The 15268-nt window shown below is 37.6% G+C and overlaps 1 protein-coding gene across 4 annotated transcripts in view; it reads right to left on the bottom strand.

The window, feature by feature from the left end:
• Positions 1 to 277: 277 nt before the first annotated feature.
• Positions 278 to 15268, bottom strand: part of SPOCK3 (SPARC (osteonectin), cwcv and kazal like domains proteoglycan 3) — a 182470-nt gene continuing 167479 nt past the window's right edge. For all 4 annotated transcript variants that reach the window (XM_089525545.1, XM_089525546.1, XM_089525548.1 and 1 more), the window contains 4 exons: positions 8992 to 9213; positions 4003 to 4065; positions 2453 to 2590; positions 278 to 1994 (listed from right to left, as the gene is read on the bottom strand). In XM_089525545.1, coding sequence (XP_089381671.1) covers positions 1834 to 1994; positions 2453 to 2590; positions 4003 to 4065; positions 8992 to 9213 — 584 coding nt within the window. In that variant the 3' untranslated portion in view covers positions 278 to 1833. The remainder of the gene's footprint in view (positions 1995 to 2452; positions 2591 to 4002; positions 4066 to 8991; positions 9214 to 15268) is intronic.

The raw sequence follows: 15268 nt of genomic DNA, 5'->3' as shown, positions 1-15268 counted from the left end.
CAATCTCGATCCCCATATCTTTGCATCAAAACAAGTCACAACTCATACTCAGAATCTGGAAAAGAGAGACCTTTTCTGGGTTAATTGCTGACTGTGGCTTGAACACTTTCATTAAAATAATGTATTGTAGAAATCACAGTGAAATGTATGGTGAACTTTATCAAACTTCTGCTTGGTAAAGTGTGCTTCTTATCCAGTGGAGACTTTCTATGCTTGACATATCAAGGGATACCATCAGCTATACCCATAGGAATTATTACAGCATTCTGGTTAAAAGTTGGTTATGAGAATCTTTATTTTGCAAACTATACATAAACATGAAAAAAGAAAACTGTAGTATAGTTTAATGTCACATAAGATAATCATTAAATTTAATATTAAACCTATTGAAATCAAAGAAGAAAAATATTTTTTTTCTTTCAATTAACTGCAGATAAAAATTAGGGAAAACAGTAAGTCACAGTTGAAATTAAACAACTGCTTGCATATTGTTACACAGGGCCTTTCAGTTTTATTATGGCACAAAGCCACAAGTTTGATATGAATGAAGGTAATGGAATTTTAAAAAGTCTACACAATTAATCAACATGCTAACATAAATACAGTGATTAAAATAATTTTCTCTACAGTCAAATTTTGAATGCAAGACTACTTAAGAATTGTAATGTATTCTACATGGTAATTACATAACAATGAGGTGGGAGAGAAAATAACCTGTTTCTTCATTCCAGCAGCAGTACCTATCTTGATATTAAATTTGGAATATTTGGCTATTGCCTAATAATCATATATTGGTATGCATGCTATAAATCTTTCTATTTCTATTTTGCAAGGCACCTTACAATAACTCCTCTAACGTTTTGAATTAGTAAACAAAAAGGGCATGACTTAGGAGAGAGAATAGAAATTTGTTGGAGTTGGAAAAACAAAACTCCATAGTTAAGTTGAAAAGTGTCTCTTGGGGAAAGTATCATGGTTTTCAAGTCCATTAATATATAAACACTCTTTATGCAAAGTTTTCCCATTAAAATATGTAAAACTAATTTATGGTTAGAATCCTACAGAAAGAAAGATAAAATTATCAGGCTGCCTGCACGCATAACAAGCTGACATGATTTTAACATGAGCTAAGAAAAAAATTGGGAGGGAAAGGGGAAACAAAACTTCAGATTTTTCAGAATCTATGCTTGTCTTGGTTTTACTGGTTTTACATTTCAACAACCTAGTAATTTCAAAGTCAAAAGATAACATTTGCGAACACAGAGGAGAACCTGACCACTTCTACAGTCACAACTTTTCCAGTCCTCTGGTGCATAATAAGCTGGCAACATATTATGACCTTGATTATAATTTCCTTATCCTGTCCATGCACATTTTGAGAAAAACGTCCACATGGTCTAAATCACATCTAAAGTTTTAAGTCACTTTGCTTATAACAAAGCACCTGCTGGAAGTGGCCATACACACATTCCCAAACAGAAGATGTATTTTTCATGGAAGCTTTAAGGTTTGCTTGTCCTTATGATTATCTGCACATTTAATGTTTTTTTTTTATTTTGTTTTGTTTCATTTTTTAGTAGCACATACACATTTCTTTCTTCAGGCTAGACTCCAGTGTGTTTTCTTCTGCTCAATGGCATATAAAAACAACACATAATATAATGATTTTCATTTAAACAAAGAAAGTCTATGACTTCAGTTGCAATATTTCAAATAATCATACAAAATATACATGTTATTTAGAATCCTTTTGACCTTCAAAGGTATAGGGATTTTCTGGGAGTGTCATCTTGTAAATTTTAGAAAGAGACAATTTAGTCACAGCTACAAACATCAAATATATCCTTCATGGTCATCGTCATCATCATCGTCACCTTCATCCTCATCGTCATCTTCAATTTCATCTTCATCATTCATCATTTCATCATCCTCATCATCTGTCCAGTCATGGAAATCACCACTGGCAAAATCACCTGATGTTTCTAGCTCAATAGCTAAGAAAAACCATAGTTATTTATTAAAATATTTATATGCCACCCTAGATCCATTGATCTCACAGCAATGTATAATAACATCAATTTTTTACACTCGATCTCACCTATGTTTGTTTTTTGTGGCATAAATATAAAACAGAATTGTAAAATTTTATTTAAAAGAAATAGGAAAAATGGCTTCTAATTAGTAAGATGATAAAAACTTATGTCTGAAATTATAGGGAGGGTGTTAGTCCAACCACCCTGGGAAGGGAGTTCCAGAGCCTTGAGGCAGCTACTGGGAAAGTCCTCTCCTGTGTTCTCACCAGGTGGACCTGTGTAGATGGTGGGACAGAGAGAAGGGTCCCCCCAGCAGATCTCACAGCATGGGCTGGTTCATAAGGGAGAATTTTGTCCTTCCTCATAAGGACTAAAAGATTTTCCTTAATCATAAGGTCTTGAAGATTTCTGTGACTTACCACAGTCTGCAGCACCATGCGTTCTGGATCCTGTTACCTCATTACCATATCTATCAACACACCAGCATTGCCCTGCACTTCCATGGCACTGGGTTGGTTTGTAATACCCATCTTCATCACATAAGGGGATATACTGCCCTGCGCAATACAGAAAATCATATGAAGCAACCATTCTTACAGAACAAATTTTCTAATTTAATTAAGCAATGTAATAAACATAACTGGTAAATAAATTTACAATTTCTCAGATGTACATACTCTTTTATTCTACACACTCATACCTACAGTTGCAATAAATATCAAATCAAAGTTTTTATTGATATGGAAATATATACAAATTACTTAAAACACAAAATTAATCAACTGAAGCCAAAAATCCTGTTGGGTTATTTTTGTGGTCTTAGAATCAAACCCTATAGACCTATGGAAGAAGGTCCCCAGGGAAGCATCTAAAAAGGGTGGAAATGAACTCTAGACTGCATTAGGGCATTCTAGTGCCTTTTTATTTTCTTTTTTGGAAAAAGATTATGCATGATTTTTTTCATCAATGAAAAAATATTTGTCACTCCCTAAAAATGGTCTCAGGAGTTGCATGCAGCCTGCAGTTTGCACACTGACACATGGCATTACAGACTCCTGGAAGAGAAGGTAGATTTCTTGGCCTGGCCCTTTTGGGTTATGGACTGTACAAAAAGATAAGATAAATTATTGCTATAGTGGCAAGGCCTTGGTGAAGACAATGGAATAAAAAGAATGGAGAAGCTGCAAATCTGGATACTTAAAATGGCTCTAGGCCCACAGTGTACCTGTACTCTGATAAGACATTGTGATCATCTTTTGGGACATTCCAGAAAAGGGCCTCTTACCTGGAATTCAAAATACTCAAAAACCCATAACTTTTTTTTAATGGATGGCTGGGATAGTGTCACCTTGGCTTGGGGAAAAGATGGGATATAAATGAACAAAATAATAACAGTAACAGCCAACAACACCTAACTCATCAAACTAATGTGTTCTACACATTGTATTATATTTTCTCTATATTAAATATATCTGAATAAAAACATTTGTGTTAAAGTACCACAATACATACAACAATGTTGACATTACTGAGTCAATATTCAAAATATGGTGGCTACGTCAGGATACTCTTTAATCATCATGCTGAGCAGCAGCAACAACAACAACAAAAACAACAACATGGAGATTTAGATTCAGCAAAAAGGTAATCATGAAAGAGTTCTGCAGGAAATATCTGGGAGAACATTTAAAGTGAAAGATTTTACTGTTGTATCACCTAGTCCCTCTCTTCTCAGTGCCCTTTAAAGTCTAAAAATGGAGAGTCTAGTAGTGTAATAAAACAGCTGTAACATCTTGGAACTTATAAGGTAATAAAACTAAGTTTAACAGCTTTCAAAGACTTTACAAATTCTGTTACTGAAATTTAGTTTGGTCCATCATTTTAGGATTCATATTGATTTTATGTTCCAGTTTCACTGGGGTTATTTATGTACTCAATAAATACTTCAAAAGAATGATCTATGACTTACCTAGGAGCTTCTTTCCCCCTTGCTGTTTCTGAATGTTGCTGAGTTCTGTCTGGCAAGGTGGGTCTACAATGACATTAGACATGTTAAATTTTATTCATGCTTGAGAACTACGAAATGAATTGCTTGGGCTACAATTTAAATTCAAGTATATTTCAAAATGGTTTATTCTGCCTCCTCAGGGCTACAATCATAAGGAGCCATCTGCACTGCAGAAATAAGACAGTTTTGACAGCAGTTTAACTGTCTGGCCCAGTACTACTGAATTTTGGGAATTGTAGTTTGCTATGGTACTGGAGTTGTCAAACAGAGAAGGCTAACTGTCTCACAAAACTACAATTCCCAGAATTCCATAGCATTGAGCCATGGCAGTTAAAATATTGTCAAACAAAATTATTTCTGCATTGTGAATGCAGCCTATGGCAGCAATATTACAACATAAGCATTGTTTTGTTACATAAGACCAAAGTTACATCAAGCCAGCATTCAGATTACAGTCTCAACATTTGGTAATCAAATAGATATGGCTGCAGTCAGAGCTATTAGGAATAATCACCATCTTGTTGACCTTTTAAAATTTGTCCAATGTTTTTAAGCCACCAATCATCATGGACTCTTGACACAATTTTTTTTGCTGAGTAGGGTAGTATTTCCTTTTCTCTGAACTAGATCTACTGCCACTCTAAACACTAGAAAATAATTCTTACCATCCACTTCAATAGATAATTTTATTCTTGAACATATTAAATCATAGAATCATAGAATCATAAGAGTTGGGAGAGACTGCAAGGACCATCCAGTCCAACCCCCCTGCCATGCAGGAAATGCAAATCAAATCATCCCCGACAGATGGGCATCTAGCCTCTGCTTAAAGACCTCCAAGGAAGGAGACTCCACTACACTCTGAGGGAGTGTGTTCCACTGTCAGACAGCCCTTACTGTCAGGAAGTTCTTCCTAATGTTGAGGTGGAATCTCTTTTCCTGTAGCTTGCATCCATTGTTCTGGGTCCTGTTCTCTGGAGCAGCAGAAAACAAGCTTGCTCCCTCCTCAATATGACATCCTTTCAATGAGAAGAACATTTTAAATGTGTTACTAACTTTGTGCAATCCTGAGTCTGATTTATAACAATTTATTTAACTCTCAGTATTCATCAAATAAACAGAGTCCCACTGAATTAAAGATGAATGAATAAATCCTTTATAATGGATATATGCATTCGATAACAGGAAGTTTCAAAATAAACATATTTTGATTTTATATTACTTTACAGTTTTCTGAGAAGAATGCATAATTCCTGATATTTGACTGGTAGAAATGTTTGGAAAATGACATTTTGAACATGCTCCACATATGTCCGATGAACTACATCCAAATGGGACTAACATTAAGGCTGACTAGCAAGTGCCATTCATTTTAATGGGTCTGTCCCTAGTTGGGACAAAAACTGGCTAACAATTTTATTGAAGAAATTTAGCAACTGACTTTAGCAGTGGGTCTACTCTACCCACTGAATATAGACCAAAATCTGCATCCTGTGGCATGTCTAGAAGGGTGCCACACACTTCTGTTCTGGGTCCAGTGCTATTCAATATATCAATGACTCAAATGATGGAACAGAGGATATGCTTATCAAATTTGTAGATGACACTAAATTAGGAGGGGTTGCAAATACCCCAGAGGATAGGATCAGAATTCAAAATGACCTTAACAGAATACAAAGCTGGCCCAAAACACACAAAATGAATGTCAACAGGAAGAAATGTAGAATACTACATTTGGGCAATAAAGATGAAATACACAGTTATAAGATGGGTGATACTGCTTGATAACAGTGCATGCAAAAGGGATCTAGGGGTTTTAGTGGACCATATGCCGAATGTGAGTCAGCAATGTGATGCGGCAGCTAAGAAAGCCAATGCAATTCTAGGCTGCATAATAGGAGTATAGTATCTAGACTGTGGGAAGTAATAATACCACTCTATTCTGCTTTGGTCAGACCTCACCTGGAAAAGTGTGTCCAGTTCTGGGCACCACAATTCAAGAAGTATGTGGACAAGCTGGAGTGTGTCCAGAGGAGGATGACCAAAATGATGAAGGGTCTGGAAACCATGCCCTATCAGAAGCGGCTTAGGGAGCTGGGTATGTTTAGCCTGGAGAAGAGAAGGTTAAGGGATGACATGATAGCCATGTTTAAATATTTCAAGAGATGTCATATTGAGGATGGAACAAGCTTATTTTCTGCTACTCCAGAGACTAGGACACGGAGCAATGGATTCAAGCTAGAGGAAATGAGATTCTACCTAAAAACCAGGAAGAACTTTCTGACAATAAGAGCTGATTGACAGTGGAACACACTGCCTTGGAGGATGGTGGAATCTCCTTCTTTGGATGTTTTTAAATAGAGGCTGAATGGTCATCTGTTGGGAGTGCTTTAATTGTGTCTTCATGCATGGCAGGACATCGGAGTCATTGTAGATGGCCCTTGTGGTCTCTATGATACAGACTGTTACTTCTGAGTATAACTGATTTAAATAGCTTTGGTCTTTTTTGGAAAGGCGGTATATAAATATTATTATTATTATTATTTGCAAGAATCAAGCATTAAAAATCTTACATTCAGACCAGTGCAATTTAAATATTTAAACTTAACTGGATTGTTCATTCTGTGTGTCTATCTACCTATCCACTGCTTGACTTGAACTTCATTCTCTTCTCCATTATGAATAGGAAAACTTTTAGCTAAATAAGATTTAAGCTGAAGTTCTCATTCTTTTAGTTTTGATCCATTTCATTATATAGTGCGTTTGAAATAGTGCTAATACCATGTTCCTTCTGTTTCTGGACTACAGTGCCATAATACTACTCATTCTTATACATTCTGGATATTTTAATGGAACACACTTGTAAAAGCAGTTCAGGTTTAAAACTGAAACAAAAAAGATTTCCCTTGTATCTATTGACAAGACATGGTACAACTTGTTTTTTTAAAAGAGTTATACAGTGGACCCTTGTTATGTGCTGGAGTTTGTTTCCAAGATACCCCGCTGATAACAAAATCCATGGATGCTCAAGTCCCATTAAATATAATGACACAGCAAAATGGTGTCCCTTATAAAAATGGAAAATCAAGATTTGATATTTGAAATTTATACTTTTTTAACATTTTCAAACCATGGATGCTTGAATTTGTATATAAGAAATCAGTGTATAAGAAGAGCCGACTGTACTAGTGTTTACTTTAAGAATGTAGCTAGTAGCTCCATTTCCTCCCTATTTTACTCAAAGCTTAAGTACAGACGATGCAGTTCAGACTGCAAATGTAGCACATAATGAATCAGAGCTTTATCTTTTTTTCATCCTTTATAGCCCCAGTCCAGACTGTCCCACAATTTGTCTAAAAGTAATCCATTTATTTCAACAGAAAAATTTTCAGCATTGCAAACTGAAGTCATATGTTCCCATCCAACTCAAGATCTCAGCACAAAACAAAAATGAAAAGGCACTCTAAGCTTTACAGGGTTTGTATCTTTTGAATAAAGTGATGGGGAGAGAGTTACAATTGTTAGCTATATTTTTAAATTAACATCTATAGTCAGCCTCTTAGGGGCTGTGCATACCAGCAGGAAAAGCTGCCCTGGGGGCAGAGTTGGGGCATGGCATCCATATAGTGCACGCTCCGGCTTCGCCCCCAGGTCAACATGACACCACACGCCACACCACATGGCATGCAGCGTCACAATGCTCCTCTGGCATTGCATCCACATACTGCAGTGCCAAAGGAATGCTGTAAAGACATGGCACCATGGCTTTCGTGCCCTTTCCAGGCAGCTCCTTTTTGTGCCCTGGAAAGGCCAGATCGGGGGCCATGGCATGCGGTTTCCGCAGACCCAATCCAGTACAGCTGGAAGCAGCTGCAAGCCGTCCCTTAGGGGTGGTCTACACAGCCTCTTAGTCATGCATTAAGAGAATCAATATTAAAAAAAAAAATACAAAATAGACAATCTACTCTTAATTTTGTATCTCTCCCTCCTTATCCTAGTGAAAGGATTAGACAAAGAAATAATGCATGGACTGTGGCGATCCTTTCAAGCAGTAAAAGCTCCCAGAAAAGGTATGGGGCTTTTTAGGGGGTGGGGTGGAAATGGTAAGGCCAGAACAGAGGGGTAGGAAAGAGCGGCCCGAGTTCATTCCTTCCAGAAGCGGGTACGAACCCTCCCGATGACATGACCCACTTCCAAGGCAGGCCCTGTTCACTGGGGCTGATCAGCACTTCCTTTTTGGTCTGGTCCAAAAGACTGGACCACAGCCTTGGTGCAGCTTCCAGCCACTTTGGAGGCATGCATCATCTAATCAGCACACCTCCAAAGCAGCCAGAAGCTGCTTCATTAGGACCATGTGTTTCACCCTGTAAAGACACTAAAATAGTTCTAGATATACCAACTTGGAAACAATGTCCCATCAAACAAGGGCCAAGAAAGAACAGGAAAACAATGAAAATGGTTTTTGATGAGAAACCAATTGCTAAAACTAGTTTTACTTGCTTAAAAGCCATTTGAAATTAATCACAAAATGGAATAAAATTGTTGTAAAAGAGGCATGCTATGCATATGTATTATCTCTCATATTTTAGTGAATTACTTTTTACACTGAGTGAGATCAAGACAGCCTCTTGCACGAACAGAAGTTATTTGATTTATGCTTGGGACTGAGGGAAGGGATAGTAGCTCTGGTTAGTAGATGTTTTGCCTTCTAATTGCAGACTCTCCCCCATCATGCCATATCTGATTTAGAATGGGTCCTCTTCCTTCTCGTCTTTTCAAAGGCTGAAGTGGGAAGCAGGAAAAGAGAAAAGCACAACTGCAGAAGCACAATTCCTCTTAAGGATTTCTAGTTCCTCCCACCTGTATTCTCCACATTTCTATATTCTACATCCATTCATTTGATCAATTATCACTATTTGCAACTTGTTACAACTATAGCCTTTTTTTTACCTTGTTGTCTCTGGAAGCAATAGCACCATTCATTGTTAGATATCAAACTATCCTTATACGTATCACAAGAATTGAAGAAAGCCTTGGTGCACTGCTCGTTCTTATCAAGGTAAATGCTTCCAAGTTCTGATTGGTCCAACAGCAGGTCATAGTTTGTATCAAGCCTGTTAAACATCCAGCCAAGGGAGTCCTTGCAAATTGGCAAAATACTGGTATCAAATCCTAAGAGACAGAAATTCAAAGTGATCAGATGAAAAAGGTCCATCTGGGATATGGCTTAGCTAAACCAAAGAAATCCATTGTCATAGAAATTTTTTTTACAGGATACCTATAAAAATTTTGTGAACAGTGTTGAAGATTATTTTATGAAAGTAACACACTAATGGCACTTCAAAAAGTAGAATTATGGAATCTTTTATTAAACACTCAATTAATGTGGAAGCAGTCATCTAAATATGCTTACTTCCAACCCACATGCATTCAACAGTAGGAAAGAATTTTGGCACCCTTGCATCATAATGTTAACATCCACGAAATCAGAAACTGAAGAATAAGACCACACAGGGTAAGCACCAGGGAGATACATATAATTACATGAAATTTGGTGAGAAAGGAAGGGTGAAGACCAGATAAAGGGGGAATAGCCTGGGGAGACATAGCATGCTGTCACTTTTGTTGTATGCTAAGAAAGGTATGCCTGGATCCCCTTTTGCTAATTAGCTCTCTCAGGGAAGCCAAAACAGACTGAGCTGGCAAAACTGCCCTTGACAGCAGTAGCAGAAAATCAGGCTGATATGCAGCTTGTCTTTAGATTCTCTATCTTTCCTCAATTAACTGAAAATAGAGATCACTGCAATAAAGGACTTACAGTAGATTTTGTAAACTTTTGTTTCAGCAGTTGCAACAGGCAAATCTTATCAGCATTTTAAGATTTTCACTGATTTCTGTAAAACTGTAAAACTACAGAGAATAAATACATTCTGTGCCCGTTCCCACACTGTTTGAGGCCATTCAGACTTGAAGCTAGATTGTCTGAAGCTGAGCAAATTGTACAGATGCTGATACCTGATAACAGAGTTATTCACACAATTTTCCAAATATGTGAGGGCTAAAACTGGGTACAGGGATGGAATAATTTTAACTGGCTTTGCCTCTAATATTGGTGACTCCCATCTCTTTAGATTTTTTCCTTGCTGTGTTGAGTAACATGGTGTGTAGGAATTCTACTCGTGTTCATTTGAATCTCAGTAGGACTCTCAGAGTGACCAGGAATGCTGTTTTATTCAGATTCACTTTACTGAGACTTCAAGCAAGCCTGAACAGAAAATTCTTGCACACTGTACCATTCTATATGTCAATGATATGAGGGAGGTGGGCTGCCATGTAGGGAGGTAGCCTGATCCTCAGTTTCACAGTATGCATTTGATGAATATGGGGCTGTGCAGACCACCCATAAGCCAGATTGGGACCGTGGCAACTGCACGCTGTGGCCCCGATCTCACCTTTGCAGGGCGCAAAAAGGAGTTGAAAAAAAGTGGCTTTATGGCACTCCTTCAGTGCTGCATCATGTGGGCGCAGCACCAGAGGCGCTCTGTGATGCCATGCACTTCACCACATGGTGTGCGGCATTACGCCACCCTGGGGGTTGAGTTAGGGTGTGCATCATATGGATGCTACACCCTGACTCCACTTCCAACCCGGCCTTTCCCGCTGGCATGCACAGCCCCTATATGAACAGGCCCATGTCAAGAAACCAGTCTGTGTGGAGTTTAAACGGTGCTGTTAGCATGAATAGGATGTTGCTCCATGCATTTGATCCTATGTTTGAACACTGGCAGGGTATTCCATAAAAATATTCCACAAGATCTACTGCTCAAAACATCTTAACATAAACAAAATAACTGCTTTTGTTGGAAACTTGACACAGTAATGGCAGAAAATTGGGAGAAAATCCAGAAAAGCACAAAACCTATCAAGACAAAAGAATTTTGCACTTTTAGTTTTCTTCTCAATTCCATGCCTATGGTATTTACTCAAAGCAAGTAAAATGTTGATAAAGTACATATAAAATGCTGCAATGAAATACTGCCATTGAATACATAGTAGCAGAATATTCAAATACAATGTAGAATAAAAATAATCTATAACGATAATCATCTTTAGGTTCTAAAATATACAGGTTTTAAATTTTAAAACCTTTTCATTCTATCACAGATTATTTCTGAATCTCATATCCAGTTACTCTGTCTTTTTTATCCAAAACCATTTCCACCATTTTATATTTAATGCTACATGTGTTTCATCTTGCACTTTACTAATGAATCACCCTGCAAATAGTTATACATCTGTCATCCAGTCTTTATAAAATAATTTATTATTTTGAAATAGACAACTTTCAAATACTCTTTTACAAAATAAAGAACGTAAATCAATGTGAGAAAATTCTCTTTAAACTCACACCATACCCCTGGGTTTTAAAATTCAAAGTCACTATGTCTAGTGAGACCAGTGAAAATATTTGTGAATTGCAAGGCAATTTCTTTCAAGTGAAAAGTATGTTGTATAGAGAAATTACATATCATAACCCCTTAAATGAAGTGTATATAACTGACAATTTTTTCAAATGCATATTTTTAATGTAGGAAAAAATGCAGAATGTACTGGCATTGTTATTCCATATTACAGATGCAAGTGTGTGTGTATGTGTGTGCATGTGCGTGTGCGTGCGCGTGCCTGTGTGTGTGTGTTTACATCAAGAAATACAGTACAGTCCATGTTAGGCAACACAAAGTGATAATTCATTTTAGAGTGAACTTACTAAATATTTTATATTATGCTATTTTATTTACTAGCATAACAATCCATACCACCACCTTTTTCCTGGACAGAACTAGTGGGTTCTTAAAATCTCAGGAATAGATTTGTATGTGTGCATCACTGCAAGTAAATTTATAAGAACTTAGCCATGTGTGATAATTTAATTAACATGATTACTTATCCAGTCTGTACACATCTCCCTGGTGAAATACTGCTGTGGTCAAAGTTTCCCTGTAGAAGATTCAGAGTTTAGAGAGTTTCAAATGTTTCACCAAGGCTGCATCTATACTGCAGAAATAGTCCAGGTTGAAACAACTTTAACTGCCATGGATCAATGCTATGGAATTCTGGGAATTGTAATAATAATAATAAATATTTATTTATATCCCGCCTCATCCACTTTGAGGATCGAGGCGGGTAACAGCAAAGTTAATACAATATACAAGAATAAAAACAACAAGCCCCACAAGACCCCAACCCAACCCTCCCCCTCCCAACTATAAAATTAACAGTAAAAGATTTAACAAGTACATTACAATACATCAAAAATAAAAAACAGAAAAAACAGACCATAAATAAGAAAAATAATAAAAGGAGGGGGATTCAATTGGTTCTGGACAGTATAAATCGGCAAGATTTTTGTCACCTTTTTAAAAGCCTCGTAGTTTGCTATGGCACCAGAACTCTATGATAGAGAAGGCTAAATGTCTCTCAAAACTATAGTTACTATTAATTTCCTAGCATTGAGCCATGATATTTAAAATGGTGTCAACCTGGATTATTTCTGCAATGCAGATGTAGCCTATGAGAAACAGAGGTACAGTGGAATTATGAATCTATTTCATAATGTATCCTCTGGAAAGAATCTAGACTGGTCAGATTCTAGTGTTTGTTTCAACTATTAATGTTTGATTTGACTATTAGACTGCTAATTTTGGGTCTCTCCCTCACTGCACCTTGTCCTGTAGAAAAACTATTCTTGTTTTTGGTTTAGTGTATGACATTTGGCCATTTACCAAGTTGGCACATATACACAGTGATTTTTTTTCCTTCCAGGAAACCTGCCATTGGGATGAATTCCAAAGGAAGTACTGAATTCTACAGATTGCCATAAATGTTTCTGCACTTCATCGTGCTTGGCATTTCCTCAGTTAGGAATTCATGGGTGAAACCTTACAATAAAAAGTGTATCTGCAAACCAAGAGGTAAATGTTGATTACTGAAGGTTACCAAACAGAAGTATGACCACTTTGGCCTATCCCTGTAGCTATTTACTATTTAATATTATTGAACTAACTCATTTTAAAACTCTGCAAAGCAAAAGCATGAAGTTAAAAATCAGGTTTGATAAGAAAATGGGGGGGGGGGGGTTGCCTTTAGTACTATTTTGCATCTCAGTTTGAAATTTTGTTCAAGTTTATAGAAAATTATTGATACACAACCAATTCAATTTTACAAGGCTACTAAGAGACAAGAGAGAATTAGAGGATTAAATGTTGATGGGAAAAGTGAGAAAGAGACACAGAGTAAAGCACAGGATTAGGTAATTGATGAACAGAGGCACAGAAATTAAATGCAAGATAAAAAGTGTGAAGCCCTGATCACGGCTGGAGACTCAGCATGCACTAGAATAGTGAAGTCTGTGAACCATAAAACACCTGTAGCCTTAGGCAAACCACTTTTCTTATGCTTAGCCTCCCATTTTTAGTACACAGACAGTAACAGGAGCCATCAGTGTTTCTGTAAGAATGACTGAGATAATATTCTTTCAACACACAGGGGGGAAAGTACTGCAGAATGGCTATTGAAATGGCTATTAGAAGATTTCACAGTTTTATCAGAAAGAATGCTGGCCATAAACTAGAATAAACATTTGATTGATATCAGATAGAATTTGCTTCCTTTTAAAATAAACGTACAGAGACGAGAATTAGCTATAAGAATTTTAGAACGTGATATAGTTTTTTCAGTGACTCAATAAGATTATAAACCTAGTAATCTTGCTTTCAGAATAAAACAACCTAAACTTCTCATCTGAACTGATTGGCACTTCAGGGCATATTGAAATCTGGGTTTGGGGTGCCACAGCCGGCTATTAAGAACTGAAAAATTGGGAATGCATACTGCTTAATGAAAACTGAGGCATTGTGTACTGAGATGCTTTGGGTCTCTGATCTGAGCCTCTAAATCATATGTTCTCAACAGACTTTGAACAAAAGATCCAGGACTCAAACCAAGGGCAGCTAATAGTACAGCGTGCCCGCGTCATACGCAGGCACCTTTTACGTGGCTTTCAGCTTATGCTGAAAGCCACGTGACGGAAACAAAATGGCACGTGTACCACATGCATCAGCTCCATTATTGTCAATAGGGCTCGAGCATACGTGCTATTTGCTTTACACGGGGTGTGTGTGTGTGTGTGTGTGTCCAGAATGGATCCCCGCATAAAGCACTGTTGTTGAGAACTGCTGTGTGGTGGTTTGGGTGTTGGACTATGAGTCTGGGGGACCAGGATTCAAATCCTCATTAGGCCATGGAAACCCACTGGATGACTTTGGGCAAGTAACAGTCTTTCAGCTTCAGAAAAAGGTAAAGGCATGCCTCCTCTGAACAAACCTTAAGCCACCAGGAACCCTGATGGTAAAGTGGTTAAATGCTTGTACTGCAGCTACTAACTCACAAACCACAATGTTGTGAGTTCAGTACCAGCCAGAGGCTCAGGGTTGACTCAGCCTGGCATCTTTCTGAGGTCACAAAAATGAGTATCCAGCTTTCTGGATACTTTCTTGCATTTAAGCACTCCCTAAGCAGTATAGAAATTTACTTGCTATTGCCAAGAAAACCTCCGGTCACCATAAGTCAGAAATGACTTGAAGGAACACAACAACAACAACAAAGAGGTTCTAATAGGAAAATGGTACAAGTACATCAAAACTATAGTGCTGGAAGCAGAGGTGGGCAGAGAGCAAGAAAAACAGAAAAAGGGAAAGATGAGATCATGGCAACCAGCAATAGATATGGAACAATTCACAAGGCCCTTCCTTAAATCTACCAATTTAATAAGAATCTAAAGGAGTTAGAATCAATCTGATCATATATGCAGGTAAGAAAATCGAATATGCCACTTAACTGAAGTCAGTCACCTCTGTGGTCCCAAACAGGCCACTGGTAGGAGCACTCCTGAAAAGTCTGGCTCCTGCCACCTCAATGTGGCTTCTGGCTGCTTTGGGGGTTTGAGTCATCTGAACACTACACTCCCAAAACATCCAAAAACCACTTCTTTTGGCCCTTCTGTTTTGGGCTGTAATCTTCTGAAAAAGAAGATATAGCTGCACAGATATTTTACACGTGTACATTTCTTCTGCTTTCCCAAACTGGTGTCCTCTGGGTGTGTTCGACTTCAACTCAGCAGGAGTTATAGTCTAATATATTTGGAGGGCACCAGGTTGGGGGAGACTGT

The sequence above is a fragment of the Sceloporus occidentalis genome, unplaced genomic scaffold (assembly GCF_023333645.1).
Source record: "Sceloporus occidentalis isolate IW3139 unplaced genomic scaffold, rSceOcc1.0.p SCAF_5, whole genome shotgun sequence".
In the NCBI taxonomy this organism is placed as follows: Eukaryota; Metazoa; Chordata; class Lepidosauria; order Squamata; family Phrynosomatidae; genus Sceloporus; species Sceloporus occidentalis.
Note: the sequence above shows the minus strand (reverse complement) of the source record. Positions and strands in the feature narration are given on the sequence as shown.